Source organism: Podarcis melisellensis (assembly GCF_964234715.1).
Source record: "Podarcis melisellensis genome assembly, chromosome: 5".
Classification (NCBI taxonomy): Eukaryota; Metazoa; Chordata; class Lepidosauria; order Squamata; family Lacertidae; genus Podarcis; species Podarcis melisellensis.
The window spans coordinates 97,879,660-97,903,079 of record NC_138537.1 but is presented as its reverse complement, the minus strand read 5'-3'; the positions used below and the strand labels follow the sequence as shown (position 1 = coordinate 97,903,079).

Genomic DNA, 23,420 nt, shown 5'->3' with positions numbered 1-23,420 from the left:
CAGATTTAAAAACCACAGAGTCAAAAACTTACAGCAGCTAATGGAAAGCTCACCTAAAACAAAATGGCCCAGGCTGAGGTTTTTGCTAATCTTGTGATACAAGACCTTAAACTGGGATGCCAGGGGCTGAGACCTTCTGCATTCAAACCACGTGCTCTGCCCCTGGTGTTTCCCCTAAAACTTGCTTTATACTGGGTCAGACCACTGGGCCAGCAAGCTCAGGATGATGCACTTTACACCTTGTTAATTTAGAGATGGCCGTGACCCTGACCCCCTGCAATGCTGGAGTCTCAGCTATGGCATCCATGGCAGATAGGGCACAATGTCACAGGAAGTTCTCCTCTGCACGTTCCACTGAAATGTCGCTGCACAAAAGAAACAGCTCCAAAAGCTTAAAATCACTATTTAGGGGGGAGGTTTCCCCAGAAAAGCTCTACGATTTGGCAACCCTAAGAATTAACAAAGCTATGCTAGAAGCTTTAGAAAGCACGTTTAAAGAAAAAGCCACCAATGTACCTATTTCTGCACACCTAGGGAGTCCCCCGAGTATGGGCACGTCCTTATTTTTGGGTGGCCCTGTTTCACTTCCAAACTGAGATGTGCTTAGCTACCTGAGTTTAATGTGTGTATATCTCCAAGCAGGAAGCGGAGGGATTGGCAAGAATCTACTTTAAACGGCTAAGTTTGGCTTCCTTAAGTTTCTTTGAAGAGATATCCTATGCAGTGCTTTGAAGAAGCATGAATGCTGGCTTGACTGCTGTCGAGCGCTTATGAGGATAACACCCTCCCACCCTTTCACACCTATGTTCCCGGACTAAAACATTCATGAGTTTTTCATTTTGATGGATTTCAGCTTTCAAAGGCATTTCCACAGCCTTATCCTCTGTGAATAACTAAATCAGTTTGACTGGTTTTTTTCTTGCTTTTGAAGTATGACTAAAGAAGCGGATAGGAAATCTCTGTAAGGTTGTAAAGAGCAACTTTTTCTGGTATCTTAATAATTAGGTTACTACCTTTTAAGCTAACACCTTCAATTATTTTTATTAAGAATACAGTGATGTTTGCTAAGGGCAAATTCTTGTCTGTCACAAAAAGCCTGGGTGTTTTTTTAAATATGCAATACATGCTACTATTCACAGAAGTGTACATTTAAAGGCACAATTTCCTTGCAGCTGATTCTCCATGGTGTGTTCAACCCATGCGACTCCCACAATCACTTGGGAAGTGCATGTTTAAAATTACATTAATGTCCCTTTAAACACTCAGGGCCAAACCACGCAAGGCACCACACATGAAAATAAATGCTTAACATTGAGGCACCAATAGCAGATTTAAAAAAAAAGATGCATAGGGTACCGTGGGACCACAGTGCACCCAGGAGTCCTAACCTTTCCTCCTGATGTCATGATCCTGATGAAAACTGCCACCAACACCCTACTGTTGGTGTCAATGGGAGTTCCCCCTGCTCAAGGCTAACAGCAGCAAGGAAAGGGCTGGGATCACTGGGATCAGAACTTGTAAGAGTTAAACTTCCCCTGCCCGTGCACTGGTGGTTCCAGGGAAAACCACTCGTCCCTCATGACTATTATTCGTTGTTTTTTCCAACATCCTTGATGAACTTCCAAGTGACACATTTAGCATCATGTCTTGTTTGATCCTCAGAAGAGACAACTAGGGAGGTCTTTGGCCCTCGCTTCTAAGTATTTCATAACAGCAGGCAAATGTACAAAAAAAGTTGGTCTGAGTCTACCCATGCACCTTTGACTGAAAGTAGGCCCTACTTACATTTGTCTGGGGGAAAAGGCAGATAGATGTAGTAGGTGCAACAGAGGGAACTCTATGCCTGCCTTGCCACATCCGCACACACAGACTGGAATTGCCTTCTAAGGAGCAAGCGCCACTGAATGCCAGTCCCTAGCAAAGGCTTCCAAGTAAATATGCATAGGTTTGGGCTAGTAAATTTATATGACAAAAGGTTATTATAGGATGACCTCTCCATTAAGAAGTTTCTTGCAAAAAAGCACACCTTGACGTGTGCTTTATATATTGTAATTTTATGTTGTGAACTGCCCTAAGATCTACGGATGAAGGGTGGTGTTCAAAACAAACAAACAAACAATTAAATAAATAAATTTCCAGTTTATGGCTTTATGGGTTGTGATGGGACGATGAGCTGCTTGTGCGTAAAATGCAAGTCCCTCAGAGTTTGATCAGGCTTTCAAACCTCTGCCTGTGACGGAGCCCCTCCAGCATGGCTGCGTCAATCACTAGTAGCATCCGAAAGTGGCTGCTTTCGGAAACGTTTCCAACATAAAAGCTCCTTAACGGAAACACGTCGTCTGGCCTCTCGGCGTGACAGTTTCCGTCGAGGTGTGGGTGTCCCTATAGGAGGTCCTGAGACCTCCCCACTGGTTTCGCTTGAAGCGTCTCTGAGCCATCCCTCCGACTCACTTTCCCTTGGAGTTCTTGCTCGCCCTCTACTGGTTCCCTCTTCCGCTGCTACTGCTCTCTCACCCTCAGTGAGCCTTTGCGCCTCCGGCGCTTTAGATGTCAGTTCCCTGACATCCACCTCCCCTCCAGGGCCCCCTTCACCCCCTCCCGTCTCCTCTCCTACTGGCGGTGAGGAGGTAAAACCCTTGAAAGAACCTCCCTCATCTTCCGACGTCGCGAACACTTCCTTCCACTTGTTGCTGTTCCTACTCTCTAGGTACTCTTCGTCATCAGAGTCCACTCCCTCTTCCAACTCCGACTCCGCGAACCCTTCCATTTCCTCTTCCTCATCGGTGGTGCCGAAATACTCCCTCCTAAACCTTGCTATCGGCTGAGGTTTCCTCGGGAACCTTTGATGGAACGTTTCTGTTAAAACCTCGTCATTGACTTCCTGCGCACTTACCCAGGTGTTTTCTGACTCCGGTTCCCCTTCCCACGCCACTAAATACTCCACCTGATTTCCCTTCCACCTGGAATCGAGGATTTCCGCTACATGGTTGCGGCGTTCCCTCTCTTCCAAGGCTGGTCCCCTGACGTGCTCCCCTTCACCTCCTCCCCTGTATGGTGACAGTAACGACCTGTGGAACACTGGGTGCAATTTCATGTGATTGGGTAATCGGAGTTTGAAAGCTACCGGGTTGACCTGCTGAATCACCTCAAAGGGTCCCAATCTTCTGGGCCTCAGTTTCTTACAACCCCCTTTGAACGGCAACCCTTGGGTTGACAACCACACTTGATCCCCCACCCTTATGGTTTCACCTTCCCTTCTGTTCTTGTCTGCCTGCTTCTTATATTGTGCCTTAGCCCTTTCTAAGTTGAGCTGGAGCTGCTGATGGATGGCTTCCATCTCTTCTACAAAATGTTCAGCCGCTGGGACGCTCCATCTCTCCCCTCCTTCCCCTGGAAATGCCCTGGGGTGACACCCGTAATTAGCCAAAAAGGGACTCATCCCTGTGGACACATTCTCCGCATTATTGTAGGCAAATTCTGCCAACGCCAACTTTTCGACCCAATCGTTCTCTCTGTCATTGACATAACACCTAAGATATTGTTGAAGAATGCCATTTGCCCTTTCCGCCTGCCCGTTGGTTTCAGGGTGCCGGGCAGTTGAAAAATTGACTTCCACGTGTAACAAGCTCATGAGCTTCCTCCAGAACCTGGAAGTAAATTGTTTGCCTCGATCTGAGATCACCCTCGAGGGAGCCCCGTGCAACCTAAAGATATGTTCCACAAACAACTTCGCCGTTTCTTCCGCTGTGACTGCATGTGAGCATGCTACAAAGTGGCACATCTTAGTTAACAGGTCTACTACTACCATGATGGCTGTTTTCCCCTTGGACCTTGGCAGATCCGTCATAAAATCTATTGATATCGCTTCCCAAGGCCGTTCTGGTGTGGGTAAAGGTTCTAATAACCCTGCCGGCGCCCTTCTTTCCCCTTTGGCTCGCTGACATTGGTCACACCCTCTTACATACTCCCTTACATCTTCCCTCACCTTAGGCCACCAAAATTCCCTGGTAACCAACCACATGGTCTTGTGTTGCCCAAAATGTCCCGCCGTGGGGCTATCATGCAACTGCTTGAGTACTCTCCCCCTCAATTCACCTTCGGGTATATACAGTGCCCCTTTGTAATACAATGCCCCATTTCTTTCCTCAAAACCTCCGGGGCTCTCGCCCTCCCCCCTGAGACCTCTGAGCTTATCCTGGGCATATTCATCATTTTCCGTTTCCTCCACCAGTTCTCGTTGCCCCACCATCGCCGCCCCACACACCCAGCGGTCCTCCGGGATGACATGTCTCTCTTCGATCACCCCCTCCCCTTCCCAATATTCTGGTTTGCGTGAGAGCGCGTCCGCCCTGACGTTTTCTGGGCCTGGCACATAACAAATCTCAAAGTTAAATTTGGAGAATTCCTGTGCCCATCTCACTTGTCGTTGGTTGAGCACTCGAGCTGTTCTCCAATACTCTAAATTTTTGTGGTCGGTGCACACTTGCACCTTGTGTTGTGCCCCAATTAATAAATGTCTCCACCTCCGGAATGCTTCGTGAATGGCAAGTAGTTCCCTGTCATACACCGTGTAATTCCTCTCGGACTTATTCAGCTTCCGCGAGAAGAAGGCACATGGTCTCCACTCCGACGCACTCCTCCCCGGTTGAAGAAGGACCGCCCCTACCGCCCGGTCGGATGCATCTGTTTCCACTCTCATGGGTTTTCGTAAATCCACATGCAGAAGTTGTTCTTCCGAGGCGAAAGCCCTTTTCAGTTCTTCAAAGGCTCGATCCGCCTCTGCCGTCCAAACAAATTTCTTCTTGCTGCTGAGACAGTCGGTGATGGGCGCCGTCAAGTGGGCAAAGTTCTTGATGAACTTCCGATAAAAGTTCCCAAATCCCAAGAATCTTTGCACGTCCTTCTTGGTCTTCGGTGTCTTCCATTCCAGTACCGCTTGGACCTTGCCTGGATCCATGGCCAATCCCTTGTCTGACAAGCGGTACCCCAGGAATTCCACCTCCTTGGTATGAAACTGGCACTTCTCCAGTTTCACCCACAGCTGGTTGGCTTGCAGCCTGCCCAACACTTCTCGAACGTCCCTCACATGCTGTTCCTCATTTTCCGAATACACCAACACGTCGTCTAAAAAGGCCACACAATTCTTGTAGAGCAAAGGTCCCAGAACGTGGTTTATAAAAGCTTGAAAACACGCGGAGCCCCCTTGTAGACCGAAGGGCATAACGAGGTATTCAAAGGCTCCCAACGGGGTAAACATGGTGGTCTTCCATTCATCTCCCTTCCTTATGCGTATCAGATTGTACGCCCCCCGCAGGTCCAGTTTTGTAAAAATCTTTCCCTTCCTTACTCTGGTCAAAATGTCATCAATTCGGGGCATAGGGAAAGCCAGGGGCTCCGACACTGCATTGAGGGCCCTGAAGTCACACACCAGTCTCGGTTTGTCTGTGTTCTTTTTGTCCACAAAGAACACTGGGCTGCCCCCCACCGCTCGGGACTCTCTGATGAAACCTCCCTTCAAGTTTTTGTCAATGAACTCCCTCAGCTCCTGCATCTCCCTGTCTGACATGGCGTACAGCTTGCCTACTGGGAGTTGGGCCCCTGGGAGTAGGTTGATTTGACAGTCAAAGGGTCTATGCGGTGGCAGTTTGTCTGCTTCCCTTTCGCTGAATACGTTGCTCAGATCTGCGTATTGCGGGGGCACCTTCCCTTTGTCCATCACTTCCATCCCCGCTAGGGTGACTCTGTCTCCTCCCGAAACCTTCCCCTCCTTGCAGTGTTCTAGGCAATGCGCTGACCCAAAGGAGACCACCCTCTGATGCCAGCCCACTAGCGGATCGTGTAGCGCCAGCCAGCTCATCCCCAAAATGATGGGCGCTCCTCCCAGGATGGCCACATTAAACGCTATCTGTTCGGTGTGCCTTGCCACTCTCATTATCATCGGGACAGTCTGTTGGCTAACTTCTCCCCCCAACAGCTCTCTGCCGTCAATCGTAGTCACCTGCAAGGGGTTACTTAAAGGGATAGTCTGTATCTGGTGCTCAGCTGCAAACTCCTTACTCATGAAATTACAGGAGCTGCCTGAATCCAAAAGCGCCTTGACCTTTAGTGGGTGTCCGTTTGGCAGTTCTAGTAACACCTCTATCACTAAAGCGGGTCTGGGGGGTTCTGGCATGGGCACTTTCATTGCTCTTTGGCCTGGCTGCTGTGCCCCAACGGTGGCAGCCAGGCGTTGGCTTTTACTTGCTCCTTGCCTTCCTCTTCCTTTCCCCCAACAGCTCCTGCCATCCCTTGCCATTCCTTTCTTTGTGGGCAAACTCTGGCAAAGTGTCCTGGCTGTTGGCAGAGATAACATCTCTTGGCGCTCTTTCCCTCCTTTTTCCGCCCTTCACTGGGATTTGAAACTGCGCGCGCCCGCGCTGTTCCAACTTCCATCGGCTCTGCCGGCGGGAAAGGTGGCTCTGGAATGTCTGGAATGCGGAACTCCCTCCAACGGTCTCCTTTCCCTTCCCGCTTTTCCATAGCCCTCGCTTCCTGGCGCGCTCCTATGGCCAGCGCAGATTTGGTTAACTGGTCCATAGACTCCGCCCTGGGGCCCCGGGAAAGCTCATCTTTGACGGTTGAAGAAAGCCCCTCTTCGAAAAGCATTTGGATGGGCTCCGCCGATAGGTCCCACCCCAATTTGTGAATCAACATGGTAAATTCAGTCCAGTACTCACGGACAGATCTGCTTCCTTGCTGGCAAGCCATTAACTGCCTTCGCACCACCCCCTGCTCAATATCGCTGGAAAACATCAGGTCCATGGCACGAAAAAACTTCCTCGTGTCCTTTAAGATCTCATTATTCGCTGCCATCAGGGGTCTAACCCAATCTTTCGCCCCGGATTCGAGATGGCCAATCACATACGCCACTCGCGATTCCTCATCGGGGAAGTCATCAAACTGCAAGTTTAGAGCGTATTGCATCTCTGTTCTAAAGGCATGATAGTTCCTGGGATCCCCCCCGAATTTCTGCACCAATCCTGGCACCTTTCTGGCGAGCGGGGTGGTTTTCTCCTTTCCCTTTTCTGCATCCTGAGCCCTCCTCTCCTCAAGCCTCGCCGTTTGCAGCGCCAACTGGATCTCCAACGCCCTGTACCTTTCTTCCAGGCTTGGACCTCCTCCAGCTGCTCCTGCTTCCCCGGTTCCGGCTGGATTGCTCATGATGCTTCTCCCTGCACAAGCTGGCTTTCGGAGATTTTCGGATTGCTGTGATGGGACGATGAGCTGCTTGTGCGTAAAATGCAAGTCCCTCAGAGTTTGATCAGGCTTTCAAACCTCTGCCTGTGACGGAGCCCCTCCAGCATGGCTGCGTCAATCACTAGTAGCATCCGAAAGTGGCTGCTTTCGGAAACGTTTCCAACATAAAAGCTCCTTAACGGAAACACGTCGTCTGGCCTCTCGGCGTGACAGTTTCCGTCGAGGTGTGGGTGTCCCTATAGGAGGTCCTGAGACCTCCCCACTGGTTTCGCTTGAAGCGTCTCTGAGCCATCCCTCCGACTCACTTTCCCTTGGAGTTCTTGCTCGCCCTCTACTGGTTCCCTCTTCCGCTGCTACTGCTCTCTCACCCTCAGTGAGCCTTTGCGCCTCCGGCGCTTTTGATGTCAGTTCCCTGACATGGGTTAACCTCTGAAGGGGAAAACTCTGTCGGGGGACTTCTGTGGCTGGCTATGGAGCTGGAAATTGCCCTTGGAAGTGGAATCTGTTCCAGCTTGACCTCGTCCTCTCCTGAGCTGTTCCTGGCCCACCTCCAGGCATTCACAATGCAGGATTCTTGCATTCTTTTACACTGTGAACAGAGCTTCCAGTGTTCTCCAAGCATGTTATCTATAATCAGGGTTTACTCTGATGCCACCGGTGACAGGCATCTTCATTGGCCTAATGGGAAAGAACTCTAGTTTCGTGTTCTGCCTTCATTCATGCCCAGTTGCACAAACAGCCCATGCTATTTAATACAAGGCTCAGTTAGCAGAGGAGAGCATTCAAAATTAGGAACTCCCATGTGCAGTCTGAAATAGTACAGAACATCCTACCACTTCAGGAGTGAATCTCACCTCCTCCTGTTGCAGGTGGCCTCACCCAAAAAGGATGTTGTTGGTATAGTATGGAACAGGAAACTTTGACTGAAATTGAACTGTGAAACTAAAAAATGTAACTTTTATTGACTCCTCCATTAGGATTTACAGAAGAGTCATCACCATTGTTTTCTCCATACACAACACTGAACACAACGGTGGCAATTGCTGACATGACATTTCTCCCTGGTAATCTTATAAAGCAGAGGCGAATACATACAAAGGGCCCCAAAACGCTTTTGATATGGTCTCCTCTCTATTACAGGCCACACACAGCTGTTTTAAAAGTACAAGCCTACAACAACGACAGAGCCCAGTGTTTATTGCAATAAAGTTCTCCTCCTGCCACCAGGCAAGATAAGAGCAGATCATGAGCAGCTCGCTTGCCATGCCTGCCCGCCTCTGTGGTATGCCACCATATAGTAAATGGCCTCCTATGTCCACATTTTTTTGTTCATGTAAAGGCAGGTAAAGCAGAGGAACAAAAGAGCATGGCGTTCCTGCAGCCATTTGGCTTCCTTTAATCTAGGGGCCAGGTATGGTCAGTTTCTGTATTCTCCACAAAGTGGTTTATAAGACAAGTGTATTTTGTGTGATAAACTTTATCACTAACCAACTTTTTCTGTTTGCAAACCATGCCTTCTCTGATTACTTAATAGTAATAATTACATCATGGGCCACCACATACATGGGTTCTAGCTGTGCTGTGTGGTGCAGGTGATCCATCTTGCCCCAAGAATCAACATACACGATGCCCTTCTCAATGAATGGCTTCTTGCTGCACGGAGAGTCACCAAACAGAGTAAACGAAAGCATCTTCTAAGAGGTATCAATACAAGTAAGTCCTTTTGAACAGTGTGTTATGCTAAAGTCATGCACAAACACAGATTTATATATTTGATAAAAATTTGTACCTGTAGGATAAGTAACATCTGAATAATGGAAGGAGGAACCCTTGCTCGGGAACGGGACAAGGCATCTTCCAATTTAATATTGAGAGTTATAATATTCCTGAAGTGCAGCAGAGACAGCTGTCGGACAGAGGGCTCCTTTCCCTAAAGAGACAATCGAATGAAAGTTGTTTTCAACACTTGTCATTTGCTTGCTTTCAGATATATTCGTGGAACCAGTTAAGCCTGCTTAAGTCCTTTTGATTTAATGGAAGATTCCCTAATTTAGTCTCAGCAGTAAGGAACACAAACTTTATGTACAATCAGGACAAAATGGAGATTCATAAGCTGAAGAACAATGAACAGATTCTGCCTTTATAATATTCCAAATAATTATGGGGAAATTACCATAGGAACCTTTGTGATGGTATTTACTTTCATTTTTAAAATTTATATAGTCCATCAAAATGGCTGATTTCTGCCATATATGTTTCATAATGTAAAAATTAATGCAAAGATGATGTAAAATATCAAGACTGGTTATATCAATTCCATTTCTAGTTTTCAATTTTTGGGAGGGCATATGAATTATGGAGCAACCCCCTCCCCACTATAATTTCAGCCACAAGAAAAACATTGGCTCCCAGTACGTTTCCGAGCACAATTCAAAGTGCTGGTGTTGACCTTTAAAACTCTAAAAGGCCTTGGTCCAGTATACCTGAAGGAGTGTCTCCACTGCCATCGTTCAGCCTGGACAATGAGGTTCTCTGAGGGTCTGGCAGAAGTGAAGCTACGAGGAACCAGACAGAGGTGCCCTCCCTGCGGAATGTCCTCCCTTCACATGTCAAGGAGACCAAGAACTACATAACTTTTAGAAGACACCTGAAGGCAGCCTTGCATAGAGAAGTTTTTAATGTTTGACATTTAACTATGTTTTTAAATGTGCTGTAAGCTGGTCAGAGTGGCTGGGGAAACCCAGCCGGATGGGTGATGTATAAATAATAAAATTGCTATTGCTACTACTACTACTGCTGCTGCTGCTGCTACTACTTTGGGTAAGAGTTTGGTTGAGGAGATGGATATATATAATAATAAATATTTGGTTTTGTATGGAATGTGATGACATTGGAAATGCAACAGAAGTATTTTGGGCCCTCCAAAAGTTATTGTCCTGATCTATTAATCCTTAGTACTTGACTTTCTGTACTTCTATAGAAATCCTATAACTGACTAATTCTATGAAAATTTCCGCCATTATAATCTGCTTCATTTTATGTGGGGATAGAGGTTTATCGAAATAATATTAATCACAGTGGTGAATTTAACTCATGTTTCTTAGGATACTGTATTTAGGAATATTTTTTCAAACCTCTCTAAAGTTACAAACTTCTTTGACACTCCTCTTAGTTTCGAAAGTGGCTTGTGATAGTCATAGGATTGATGAGTGGTGGTGTAGAAAGCTAATCCCCAAACCTCATAACTCCAAATAGCCCATGGAAATGCAAAACAAATCACCTGATTCTCTGGATCCTAGCCAGTTATTTTGGAGGTACTGGACACATCTAGGCTGAGAAAGTGGTGGGACTTTTTGAAAGTTCAAGCTATAATTTTCTAGTGACACTGTGAACATCATGCTATGAAGAGAGACACGCCTACACAGGCAATTCTCCGTAATGAAAACACTCCCCCCCCCCCCCCCGTGTTTGGCAGAAGTATTTCCTCATCTGTTGTCCCGCTGTGATGTCTGGCTCTTGGCTGATCAACCTGCAGAGTAGCTTCTTCTGGTTTTTCCTGATTCTAAAGTAACAGAGCAATATTTTACCTGCACGGGATAGAATATAGCCTGAAGCATGGGCAGGACATCACTGAAAAAGAAATCCCACGTTTCAGCCAAGGTATCCAGAAGTTTCTGTCCTACAAATTAGGAGGGGGGGGAGTTAGTCCAAGGGCTCATACTGAAGAGTTCTTTTTAAAAAGGTATTTTGTACAAAGGTGGAAAAGCAAACTACCAAATATATGCATTATGTGCCACATCAGAGCTGTGCATACGCTGAGCTTCTTGTTTCTTTAAAATACACGTGAAGGAGGGAGCTCTTTTCCATTTTCCCTTTGCATACATTTGAAAGACAAACAGCTAAACACAGAGATGTAGGTTTGTGCGGCACAACTATTTAGTTCGTGGGTACCGTGGATGCACGAGATCGTATGTGGCATACTCACTGTAGAGTCTTGTGTTTATACCACTGGGAATCTCCTTCAAACATGAGAGGAAAGTTCATGCAGAGATACGGGAGATTTATTTGCTGTGCAAACTGTGAATCAGGCTTAATAAGAGCAAACCCTGCCTCTTGAATCAGGCAGATTTTGTTCAATCTTCATTTGGTGAGGCTCGAATAATTTTGTACCAGTTCAAGAGAGTGTGCATGAATTAACGACTGTTTGTGTGTACCCTCCTTATTAAAAAGCAATAAAACCAAGCCCCTGAGGGGCAGCTGATTAACACCCTCTCCTAAATTATAAGATTCAAAATTACTTTTTTCACAGGTGTGTGAGGGGAGGGGAGATTTATGTGCAGCCCCAGATATGTGCAACCCCTGAGACACGCCCCCCCCCCCCCCGCTGCGCTTTAAAGTCCCAGAGAATGGCCTTAAGTCACAGAATGGAGTTCCAGTGCAGAAGCTAAGCAGACCCGGCCCCGAGTGCTGCCTGGATGGGAGATTGCCAGGGAAACATATGGAAATGGCTATGAGCTCTTTGACAGACGAGTGGAGTCTAAGGGAAGGAACATTCTCAGTGAATTGGCTTCTGCAGTTTTTCACCGATTTTCACAGGACTATTTAATCATAAAGAGGTTTATAATTTGAGGGGAAAGGTAAACAGCCACACGGGAGGCTGCCGTTTCCTCAGCTGATGTGCCAGACCAACTTCATTTCCTTGTTCAGCAGGCAGGAACATTAAACGACTGCTGGGGCCGAAGCAGGCTGTTGTTCTGGTCTGAAGCCAGTTGAAGAAAGAGTTTTGATTTGGAGGCGCTTTTGGATCAAGCTCCGCAGGCACAACTGATACCTCAATTACCTTCATAAAACCGGATCTTGTCCCTCAGGATCACCATGCCTTTTGTAAGCAGCTGGTTCTGCAAATACAACATAAAACAACTTTCCATTTATGTTATGCTGCTTCCCTTGAATCGTTGATAGATTATTACTTCCATATTTTAACCACAAGGTATTTTGGGGTTTTTTTTTAAATGGCAGTTCATTAGAGGAGGGTTGCTCACAGCTTCTACTGGGCTACGTGAATAGTAATTGCAATGTAGGGGGTGCCCCATCTTAATATTTATGATGCTGTGAAAGCAGGAAAATTAAACCTGGAAACAGACAATATGCAAAGAAACTAGAATGATATAGTGTGGATTTTACTGGACTGCATAGCCTGGGTCAGATCCTGCTTTCCTTTCAACCCCTCACATTACTCACTGGGGAACCTTTAGTGCAGGATTGTTTTAAAAACCTTGTGCTAACTCACATGACTGGGCTGGCTTAGAAATCACACGCTTGTATGTTTTTTTTTGTCACTTTCTAATTTTTGAGCTTGTAGAAAAACAACCACATCTTCTTGCAGTTCTGAGGTGCAATAGCAGAAGATACCACCAGCCACTGGCGCAGGTCCCTTGGCAGAGTCTGCGGAAGCCAGCAGCTTCAGAGCTGTAGAAACAGTTGCCAAGGCAAAGGGGAGGAACTCGCAAGAATGCAAGCTCCGGATCTCTTAGGAGGAAGTTGCAGGGGGGTGAGATCTGTGAAGCTTGCTGCTAGGTATTTAGTAGCCAGCAAGAAAGGGAGGATTGCTCTGCATCTTTCTCAGCTACAATCCACACAGAGCTCAGGGAAAGAGAGGAGGAGGAGTTAGCCAAGGATAAATCCTGTTTTCTTTGACTGAGCATCAAACCACAATTTATGGGAGGAATTCACCACAGCGCTAAGGAGATTGCTCCATCAGTGCAAGCCCCATTGAGCTCGTGGAAGTCCTTGCACGAGCTTCTACTATTGGGATTAGCTAGTTGAACCCAGCCCTATGGCTAGCAGCCGTGTCAGGGTCCAAAACATTCCTTAACCTTAGGTGTGGGGCTCCCCTAGTTTTCATGGCAGCCACAGTGTGTAGGGAGAGGAGGTTAAACTCCTCTGGCCTGAGCCAGGATCCCTACAAAAGTGCCCCCCGTTAGTCTTTCCATGTTATGTTGGCCATCTTTATATCATAATTTTGAAAACGTCCTTCAAATATTACCCCCCTAGATTTTAGATACATGACTTGAATAAATAAAACGGAACTAATTTATAGCAGCATCTTCTGCATGTCTGTCCTGGCCCCTCAGCTGTGCCAGACTGGAGCTGGTGCACCAAGAGTGACAAAGCTCCTACCTGCACCTTCAGCCCTGGCCAGCATGAGCTGACAGGACTTCTGCTACGGTGGTGGATCTGCTGCTCTGCTCCGCCCTGCTGCTCCCTGACCTCCATCGGAATAGTTCCGTAAGTCCTATGAAGTTCAATGGGACTGACTCCCTGCTAAGTGTATATGAGATTGCAACCTTGGTTGCTTTTGCAGTTACTCTGGGCTGGCACTAGTGTGCTTTGTGTAGGTCTCCTTCCCCTTAATGGAAAGGGCACTCAGCCATGTAAGCTGTTGCCTCAGCTGACACAGGTTCACCACCCCTGTGAGAATCATCAGGTCTTGGACCCTGCCGTCTATAGAAGCAAACCGAGGTCCCTCAGAATTCTTTTTGAAAACACTTATCTTAGAAGTGAAATGTCTTCAGGTCAGGTCCAGTGTGAACAGGCAAACAAACTCTCATGCAAAGTTTCCATATTAAAACCTCTTAGGTTGGAAGCATCTGCTGTCAATAGTTTTGTTCAGCAGACTGCTTCAGTGAACAGCATGAGGGAAAAGTAAAAGACTAAAAAGCAAACTGTACCAACCTGTAAATATTCAGTAAAAAATGATCCCAACTCAGTTTTCAGTAGTTGCCTGTTCCAAAGAGAATAATAATAATAATACTAAAAAACCATGTGACCATCACATTGTGCTATACATGCAGCGTACTTTATGGCCAGTGAATGTACATGCAAGAGTAAATGTGTTCGTCTATCAAAAATGGCACAATACCTTGTTAGATCATAGTTGAACCACATAACACTTACTGAAATAGTGGCACTGGACAAAATGAGCAATTCCACATGGGAATACTTGTTATGAAGTAAAAACAAACAACAAAAACCTACAGATTGCATCCCATCTAGTTTGTCCCTCAGTGTTGTTTAGTTGTTTAGTCGTGTCCGACTCTTCGTGACCCCCTGGACCAGAGCACGCCAGGCACTCCTGTCTTCCACGGCCTCCCGCAGTTTGGTCAGACTCATGTTTGTAGCTTCGAGAACACTGCCAACCATCTCGTCCTGTGTCGTCCCCTTCTCCTTGTGCCCTCTATCTTTCCCAACATCAGGGTCTTTTCCAGGGAGTCTTCTCTTCTCATGAGGTGGCCAAAGTATTGGAGCCTCAGCTTCACGATCTGTCCTTCCAGTGAGCACTCAGGGCTGATTTCCTTCAGAATGGATAGGTTTGATCTTCTTGCAGTCCATGGGACTCTCAGGAGTCTCCTCCAGCCCCATAATTCAAAAGCATTAATTCTTCGGCGATCAGCCTTCTTTATGGTCCAGCTCTCACTTCCATACATCACTACTGGGAAAACCACAGCTTTAACTGTACGGACCTTTGTTGGCAAGGTGATGTGAGGCTTAAAAAGTAAGCCGAGCCTAACTTTCCTGGTGCCTTCAATTTTAATTCAGAAAAAACAAAAATAGCTTAGGTATTCAAAACTGCCATATACAAAAACCCTTATGGAAGAGGCAGGAGCTGGCTTTGTATTGGGCAACAGCCACAGCAGAGGTTAGCAAAGCAATTCTGCAATGTGCTTTGTCTGTTACCAGCATCTGGAAGCAGCTAAAAATACCTCAAAGCTTGAGTCACTGATATCCTGCTTTATCACAATTTCCTCTCTCTTCTTGTCTTCCTCAATTTTTCAGCAGGCTGCTCACTCCCACTTGACTTACTCTTCCAGCTCCATTCCTCACCCCCTACAGTCTAGCTTCCACCTTTGCACTCCAAAAAATGTCCTTGCTAAGTTCACGGACAATCTTCTTGTTGGCAAGCCCAAAGGTCTCTTCTCTCTCTTGCTCTGCTTCATTTGTTGTCTGTGACACAACTGATCCCTCTCTCATGTGTGGCCCTCTATGCCTTAGACTTCCACCACTCGGACAGCTGTTTTCCCGATGCATCAGCTCATTCATTCAACAATGTTAAAAGCATATTTGTTATAAAATTCTGTTCTTCTTATACAGCAAATATCTAAAATTCTTACCAACATAATCAGTGCAGGGGGGGAAGATATGTCTGCTCCAAAAAATACAGCACAGGAAAGAACAACATATCCAACTAGCCCTTAGTAAATGCAGCAAAGACCTTCAAAGGACAGGCTTGTTTCAGCTTTACCAGCCATGGAAAGCTCCTAAAAGTGGCCCAGGAGAGGATGAAGGGAGTGTTCTTCAGTTCTTTGCCAGCCTCTCTTATAAGTAGAAAACAGACTAGGAAAAATATAGAGCAAATATAGCAACCTGGTGAAGGAGACATGGCGCGACCGACACCTTTCCTGCCAGCTCTTGGCTTTTATGCTGTACCCACAGGAGGGAACACGGCCCTTATCTAGAGCCAGGGTAGAAATGCAGGGGGCTGGCAGGGGAAGGACAGGGGCATGCGGCGCTCCAGGCTTTTGCTGCAAGCCTGCTTGCTTTGATGCTGGGCAGGACGAAGGCACAGCATCTTTGTCCACAGCCAGCAGATAAACAAAGAAGGCTGCTGGAGGAGGGGCATCAAGAAAAGGATAAAAGGCATTATCGCTTATAGCAACCACATAATGGATTTTACTGTAAATATGTCTCCTTTACCTACAGCTAGGGCCGGCCACCCACCCATGAGGCAGCTGCCTTGGGTGGTGAATACCTTGGGGCAGCACCCTTGCCCTGCCTGCCCCAGACAGGAGGAGAAGGAGTGAGAACTTGCAACCCCAGTAAGTGAGGCTTCAGCCAAGGGGCAACAGCTCCTTGTCATTTCGCCTCAGGTGGCGAAACAGGACTGGCTGCTGCTGCCTAAGGGAGGGTTGATGATTAGCCCTGCTGTTTTCTGGCACCTCTGAAAAGTTGCAGGGCTAGTATGAAAAGGGAAAAGCACAGTGAGGTGAAGGAGGAAGCTAGAAAGAGCATTGCATCATCCTCTCTTCAACTGTATGAACAAAATATGGGGCAAAAATATGGTAACTACCCTCTTGCACCCCAGGGAGGTCACTTTGGTGCTGCTAACACAGCCGTTTGGCTTCATCCCTGGAGGCACACTCCATTGTCTCTCAAGAAAGATGGAAGCCAACAACAACTGCAGAACCTATGTTAATTCCTTGAGGAGGGCTTGCCTTTGTGCACATCTCTGCACACTGTCATTGACACCAGTGCCACTATCTCAATAGTTGGAATAAAGTAAAATGGTACAGATCACTTATGAAATAATGACCCTCCATAGTGATGACTGTGTCTTGGGACAGGTGCATAATCTGATGATCTGACTCACCTGACTCCTTCATTCAGATTGTAGAGCTCGTGTTCTGCAAGACCTTTTCGCTGGAACACAGCTATGACTCCATTATGGATACTGCAAGAAAAAGGCACATTTGTGACAAGCTGCACAGCATTTAACTTAAGATTTCACAACCTTTAGTTTTTAGGCATTCCTAACAATTACTTCCAAAGCACAGAAAGTGAGGGGTAACCCACAAACCTGCTGGAAGTAGCATGGTGAAGAAGACAGAACAGATGGAAATCAGGCTGGGAGAAAAGACGGAGAAGTTCTAGTTCTTTTTGATAAGGCATGTAATAGATGGCATACTGGAGTAGATCAGGGAAAATTTGGGTTCAAATCCCTGCCCAACAATAACAAAACTGAGTGACGATTTGAAAATCCCTCTGTACAGACATAACCATCAACTATGGCTGGGTACACATTACAAGCTTAAAACTCAGCTAGATTATAGAATAAGTGTAGAGTTGGAAGAGACCCTGAGGATCTTCTAGTCCAGGCATAGGCAAACTCAGCCCTCCAGATGTTTTGAGACTATAATTCCCATCATCCCTGACCACTGGTCCTGTTAGTTAGGGATGGTGGGAGTTGTAGTCCCAAACCATCTGGAGGGCCGAGTTTGCCTATGCCTGTTCTAGTCCAACCCACGTGGGGATCAAACCTGCAACCTTGGGTGTTATCAGCACCACGCTCTAACCAGTTGAGCTATTGTTCTTCTTCTCCATTCAGATTGAAGCTGCTTTAAGGAAAAAATGCTGCATTTCATAATACAGGATAGATATAGATTGAGCTTGCTTGAGGAAGGGCAGGATACACGTGATATTTTATTAATGGTAATATTGCAATATTTGATGAAATATATAAAAGATGCAATCATGAGCAGAAAGCAGTCTTTGGCAGAGCTTTCCCCTTGTTTGCCTCAGACAGACCCAGGGAGACAGCAGGTGAGATGATGATAATGTGAGGGCCCTATTCAAGCCTCTAGCAGAGGTGCCAAAGAAGTCTTTCCCTTAATCTCTGCTGGCACAGGAGAAAGGATCTGAGATGCATTGGGGGGAATACAGGATCAAGGGCGAGACGGGAAGCTGGGCTGAACCCCTGGATGGATTGCCAACCACCTCTCCTATTCTATGCTTTAAGGGGAAATAGACTGCAGAGCATTTAGTCTGTTATGCTACTGTAGTGCCATTCGTATTTTGCAGTCAGCACTTCAATCATGCCGCACACCTGAAAGGACAAAAAAGAGTTCCTGTGTGTAGAGGAAAGTGGTGGGATTCTTTGCTTCAATAATTGCTGTGTTTGCATGACCTTTTGCAGCGGTCGCAGCAGCTCATCACCAAAACATGCTTCCAGTTTCATGTTGAGCCTCAATTGTTGAGCAGCAAGTCCGGCCTCATCATCCCATTTACAGGAAACTATAGCTGGCAGGCCAGGGCAATGAGGCCACTACCTAACCATGCAGAAATGCATGAACAGATAAAAATAGAAGATATTGCTTGGTTTTTCTCTTCTCTCCCCATTCTTCTTTCAGCTGATAAGCGTTTCAAAGCTGGTTCAGTAGCTCTTTGTCTGAACTCCTCTCTCAGAGACACACAGAATGGAAACACTGGTCAGCAGGTTTGGGACAAAATGTAGATACACTCAACGGACAATTTGAAAGATTTGAGACTAGATGTCTCTGCAGACAGCAGTACAACTCAGGCGCAATTCAGTTCAGAGAGAAAATGAAATACATTCAGAATATGAAATATACTTTCTGCCACCATCTTGCAAGCATTTGTTAATTTTAATGGAGGTACTCAGATTTGTTTGAAGACAAAAGGGTTTGTTTCCACCAACAAATTATAGTAGGACATCTGGGGTACGCAATTAGGCCAACTAATTATAAGTTACTCCACTGCATTCCATCCTTTGTGCAAAGAAGCCATTTTAGTCTAAGTTGAGAGAGTTCAACTTGCCCAAGGCCTCCTCATCAGCTTCCTGAGTAAGAAAGGATCTGAAACTGGGTCTTCAAGTCCAAAGCACTCGCTCAATTCTTTTGCTTTGGATGAGTCAACAGGACTGCAGTTCTCTTTGTTGTTGTTGCTCATCCTGTCTGTCAGATTTAAATAACAACCTAGGTAACAGAATTCTGCTTCTGAAGCTTATAGGATTATAATTTTCTGATCTGTGATGCTTTGCACTGCATATTCCTGCTCTATAAATGACCCAGTGAGACACTTTCGATTCACTGGCTTTGGGAGAACAAAGTCCTCCTTCCAAGGAGGGATATAATCTGCTCTGGATATGTAATAGTCACAGCATCATAGAATTGTGGAGTTGGAAGGTACCCCTGAGGGTCATCTAGTCCAACCCCTTGCAATGCAGGAATCTCGTTTAAATCATAGTCCAGTCAAAAGCGGATCTAACTATTTAGCAGGCAACGTTAGACTGCAGGTAGAGGTTAGCATTTTTGAAAGTCCTTCACACCCCAAGCGAAAAATTCGCTGCACACATAAAACTAGTACAAAATTTGGGAGAACCTTAAAGTAAAATTGACTTTCTTCTCCAACTTAAAAGGAACTCTTCTTTGTGTTTCTTGCTGAACATAACCCAGCTCAAAATAACAATGATGGGAGGTTGTGTTGCTTAAATGCCAGGTCAGGTCACTATCCAAAGGTCTTCACAGCCAATTCCACGAGAGGAGTGCAGCTTCTAAGTCCCCTTTCAAGAAGCAGCCCCTAAAATTCAGGGATCTTCAGAAGTGATCCCCATGCAGTCTGAAAAGCTCTTCTGGAAGAGAAAAATTCTCGAGACACCCCCACTACTCAGGCACAAATTCTTTGGACCAAGGACATAGGATTAGGGTCACTTGTCACCATTGTACAATTTCAATATCCTTTTCTTACTTCTTCCACCTGCAATATGTTCCTCATTATAATGTGTGGGTTATGTATTATATTATTATGTACATATAATACATCTTTATGTATTACAAAGATGGTATAATTACTGTAAAGCATCAGATGAAACACTGCTCAGGCCCTCCTAACTATTATTACTTAATAAATTAATGGGAGGAGAAATAGAAGAGTCTTGGTGTCATTTGTCCCCCACTTGTTCTAAATTAATCGGGACCTTAAATGGTTCTCTATCTCTCTGGGGAAGTAGTGAGATGCTTCAAGACAGAAGTTCGTTCTCTCTCTCTACTGAAAACTCTGATTTCAAGGAACACTTTTCAAGGAACCATGGGCCATGCAGGCAGACTCTTCTCAAACTGGCCCAACCACCAAAATCCCTGTCCTACCACCACACTTCATGAAAACCCAGCCATCTACCATACAGTACAGGTGTGGTTTGTTTGTGAGCAGTACCTGAGCTGGGGTACCATCCCAAGGCAGCATGGTGTGCAACGGGTGTCACTCAAGTAAACTTTTCTTCTTGAATTACCAGCTTGGCTTTAGTTTTCAGAGCAGAAGGGAAAGGAAAAACCCTGCCCCACTCCTCCTAAAGCAGGTCTGCGTCTATCTACAGAACCTACAGGTTTTTCTGCTAAATGGGGATTATACAACTCTGCCTCAAACTGCTGGGCATATTTTTTAGCTGATTTTGCGCCCACCCCCTCACCTGCGCCCCTGGTGGGGGCCCACCGCACCACCCCCTAGCTATGGCCCTGGCTGGATCCTGAGCTAGTCCTTGCTACCATTGTGTGATGGAAACAGTCCAAATCCAAGCATGTCCACTGTGCAAGCTTGTGAACTGGTGTAGCAAATCAGCATTCCCTGCCCTCTCAAGCAGGGTCCAGGGTCTTTGAAAGACGGCATTTCCTCATACCTATCTGAGTTCTGAGATCTTTGGGAGAGACCCTTCTCTCAGTCCCACAACTCTCTATGATGAGGCGGAGTGAGGCAGTTAATATAATGATGATGATGCTTAAGCCCTGCTGCTGCTGGCTACCAGTTTCAACTGCTTTGTCCCCACCCTTATTTCTGCTCCCAGGGAGACCACTCTCCCCGCATGCACTGGCTCCCCCTTTCCCTCCCTACAGACAATGTTGGGCAAGTTGAACCAGCTGACTGTGGAAACTCTCATTAGCCACACAGAGCTATCAAAAAGTGAGCGGGACAAATTTGCAAAAGGAGTAAGGGAACAAGAACTCCCAAAAGTAATGGCATTCTTCAGCTTTAATAACTGCCACTTATTCATAATTGATCAGAACTGCGTAAGAGTAAGATACTGCGCAACACTTGACATCTTCTCAAGAAACTATACACTAATTATGGTAATGTGAAGATACTGAAGTCAGCAAATTAGCCCCCCATCTCATTTATATGCACAAGACTTGTGATTAACATACTTTGCAAATCTTTTCTGCCGTGGACCCCAGTAAATGACTTGCATCCCAAGATCTAAGCTAGGGGTGCTCTGACGCCCACACAAACTTAAAATGGCTGCAGCTACGACATGAAGTGTTGATAAGGATTCCTTGCAGTCTCTGCTTACAGTTTTTCATCAAATAGGACTCAAGCCTGCTGCTATCTGCATCATCCCCATTCTTACGGACACTAAAATGTGAAGGAATCGAGGGAACTGCCTTTCTATGCAATATATGCACACACAAAAGATGAAGATCTCACATAAAAGTAATGTTGCATAGCTTTCTTGTGCTTTGAGGGAAAGAACTGACAGAAAAACTATTTTGATTTCACTTCTGCTGATCCAGGCCTGGTTTCTTTTGAATGGGTCGTGTCCTTTGCTCCTATGGTGTGTTTCTTTGTTTAGGGAAGCTTTTAATGTTTAACAGACCACTTTATTTTAATACAGTGGTACATCGGGTTACAGACGCTTCAGGTTACAGACTCCGCTAACCCAGAAATAGTACCTCGGGTTAAGAACTTTGCTTCAGGATGAGAACAGAAATTGTGCTCCGGCGGCGCGGCAGCAGCGGGAGGCCCCATTAGCTAAAGTGGTGCTTCAGGTTAAGAACAGTTTCAGGTTAAGAACGGACCTCCAGAACGAATTAAGTTCTTTACCCGAGGTACCACTGTACTTTGTTGGAAGCTACCCAGAGTGGCTGGGGTATGTATGTATGTATGTATGTATGTATGTATGTATGTATGTATAAATAAATAAATAAATTTTATTTTGCTGTCTTCTCATTTGTTTTAACCTTGTACAATGGATTATTCTGTTTCCCTGAACTGTAAAGAAATAACCAAGCTAAGGATGTCTTTCTTTATAAGGACCTGGAGTTTGGATCCCATGATAGCACAGCTTTTTAAACTGAGGTACCCAGTTAAGGAATATCCATTTAAAACTGGCTTTGCAGACATTTTAAGCAAAGGTCTGCTTTTACAAGATTATTTAATACACTTCTTTAGAATCCATGAAATGCAGGATATCATATATAAACAAATGCTCTCTAAGTATCATGGTCGTACTTGGTACGTTGCTGTCAACTGTTTTGCGGAAAGGGAAGAAACTGGTTTTCCAGGACTGGGGGAAGAGGTTAGAGGTTCCAGCCATAATCCTGCTCTCCTAATGTCCAACAACAAGCCCTTGTCCCAGTCAACTCACAACAGAAGCAGGGAAAGAGCAACGTGTTGTTTGTGACAGGGAAATCCAGGACTCTGTCATAGAGAACTTGGGAACTGGATGAAGGTTTGATGCATCACAGAAGAGTCTCAGTGGCAAGGAGGTTGAGTGGTTAGACCAGGTACCTGTGGCAGCTACTTCCCTCAGATCCTGTTCTTCACATGCAGTTCAGCAGCGAGGGCGGATTTTGGCCCACATGATGTGTAAAATGTCTACTTATTTGCACTGCTGATCAATTTCGCCATTTTAAGACACTTGTCTTTTTTCAGGTTTATATTCCCCTTCTTTCTACATCACTGTCTCTTCCTTCCCCCCAACCTCCAACACTACCAGTTAATCCTACAAGCAGCCACTGTTTTCTAAGGGGCACAAAAAAGGAAAACAAACAAATATCCTATCTTTTTGGTCTTAGAAATTAGGCCAAAGATCAGAAAGCCAGGAATGCATTTTTGCTATTATTATCTGTTCTGTTTTCAGCACTCTAGAGCTTATGCCAGTCCTGCCCCACTTCAACGAGCAGCTAAAGACTTCACAAAGATAGTAAAGAATCGAAGTTATTTTAATCCTATGCAAATTTTGAATGATTAAATGAAACTGGTGGGTAATGTAATTTATGCTTATGTTTGCTGTTAGGTTGGTTTGCTTATGTAGGCTGTGAAGCAGGCAATGTAAGCTGTTTTGAGGATTCATGGGAAAGCTGAAGAGGCCATGAAATTATAAAGTATAAATTTGCACAGCAGAAACTAGGCAGAAGGCTTGCTTTGATCTGACAGTTTCACATTAGCTTTGGAATCAAAGGGAAATCCCTGCAGAGAATGAAAGCATGCTAGGAATTCCAAAAGCGGAGACCAATTGTGAATCTTAGGCAGGCCTGGGGAAGAGACAGGTGCCAAAGCAGCTGCCAATCACCTGGTGTCAATCTTGTCACAACTAGAACTGCTGTGAAGTCAAGCCACAGCTGCAAAAGAAAGCTTGGGAGAACTCAAGAGTGTGAAGGAAGATGTCAGGTGGGGGCTCTGAGTTGGAAACTCAGGCCTGTGAGCCGGATCAGTGCTGGGTGGAAGGGTCTTCATCACTGCATTTAATGCATTTATTTTATAAAATTTATATGCCACTTCATTGTAAAAAAACCAAACAAACCTCCAAGTGGTCTTTGCATCAAAACCCCCCAATTTCT

At 45.7% G+C, this 23,420-nt stretch overlaps 1 protein-coding gene and 1 long non-coding RNA gene across 6 annotated transcripts in view; one reads left to right on the top strand and one right to left on the bottom strand.

Annotated features, from left to right (window-relative positions):
• Positions 1-23,420, bottom strand: part of PRR5 (proline rich 5) — a 69,935-nt gene that overhangs the window by 6,762 nt on the left and 39,753 nt on the right. For all 4 annotated transcript variants that reach the window (XM_081911814.1, XM_081911813.1, XM_081911815.1 and 1 more), the window contains 5 exons: positions 16,664-16,744; positions 13,972-14,020; positions 12,077-12,134; positions 10,824-10,915; positions 9,026-9,166 (listed from right to left, as the gene is read on the bottom strand). In XM_081911814.1, the coding sequence (XP_081767940.1) occupies positions 9,026-9,166; positions 10,824-10,915; positions 12,077-12,134; positions 13,972-14,020; positions 16,664-16,744 (421 nt within the window). The remainder of the gene's footprint in view (positions 1-9,025; positions 9,167-10,823; positions 10,916-12,076; positions 12,135-13,971; positions 14,021-16,663; positions 16,745-23,420) is intronic.
• Positions 1-23,420, top strand: part of LOC309370294 — a 49,889-nt gene that overhangs the window by 24,782 nt on the left and 1,687 nt on the right. Inside the window, exons 6-7 of one of the 2 annotated variants that reach the window (XR_014168487.1) lie at positions 11,546-13,524; positions 22,721-22,840. This is a non-coding gene — a long non-coding RNA (uncharacterized lncRNA). Of the gene's footprint in view, positions 1-8,770; positions 9,020-11,545; positions 13,525-22,720; positions 22,841-23,420 lie in introns of those variants that run through there. The other variant, XR_014168488.1, reaches the window with a different exon arrangement.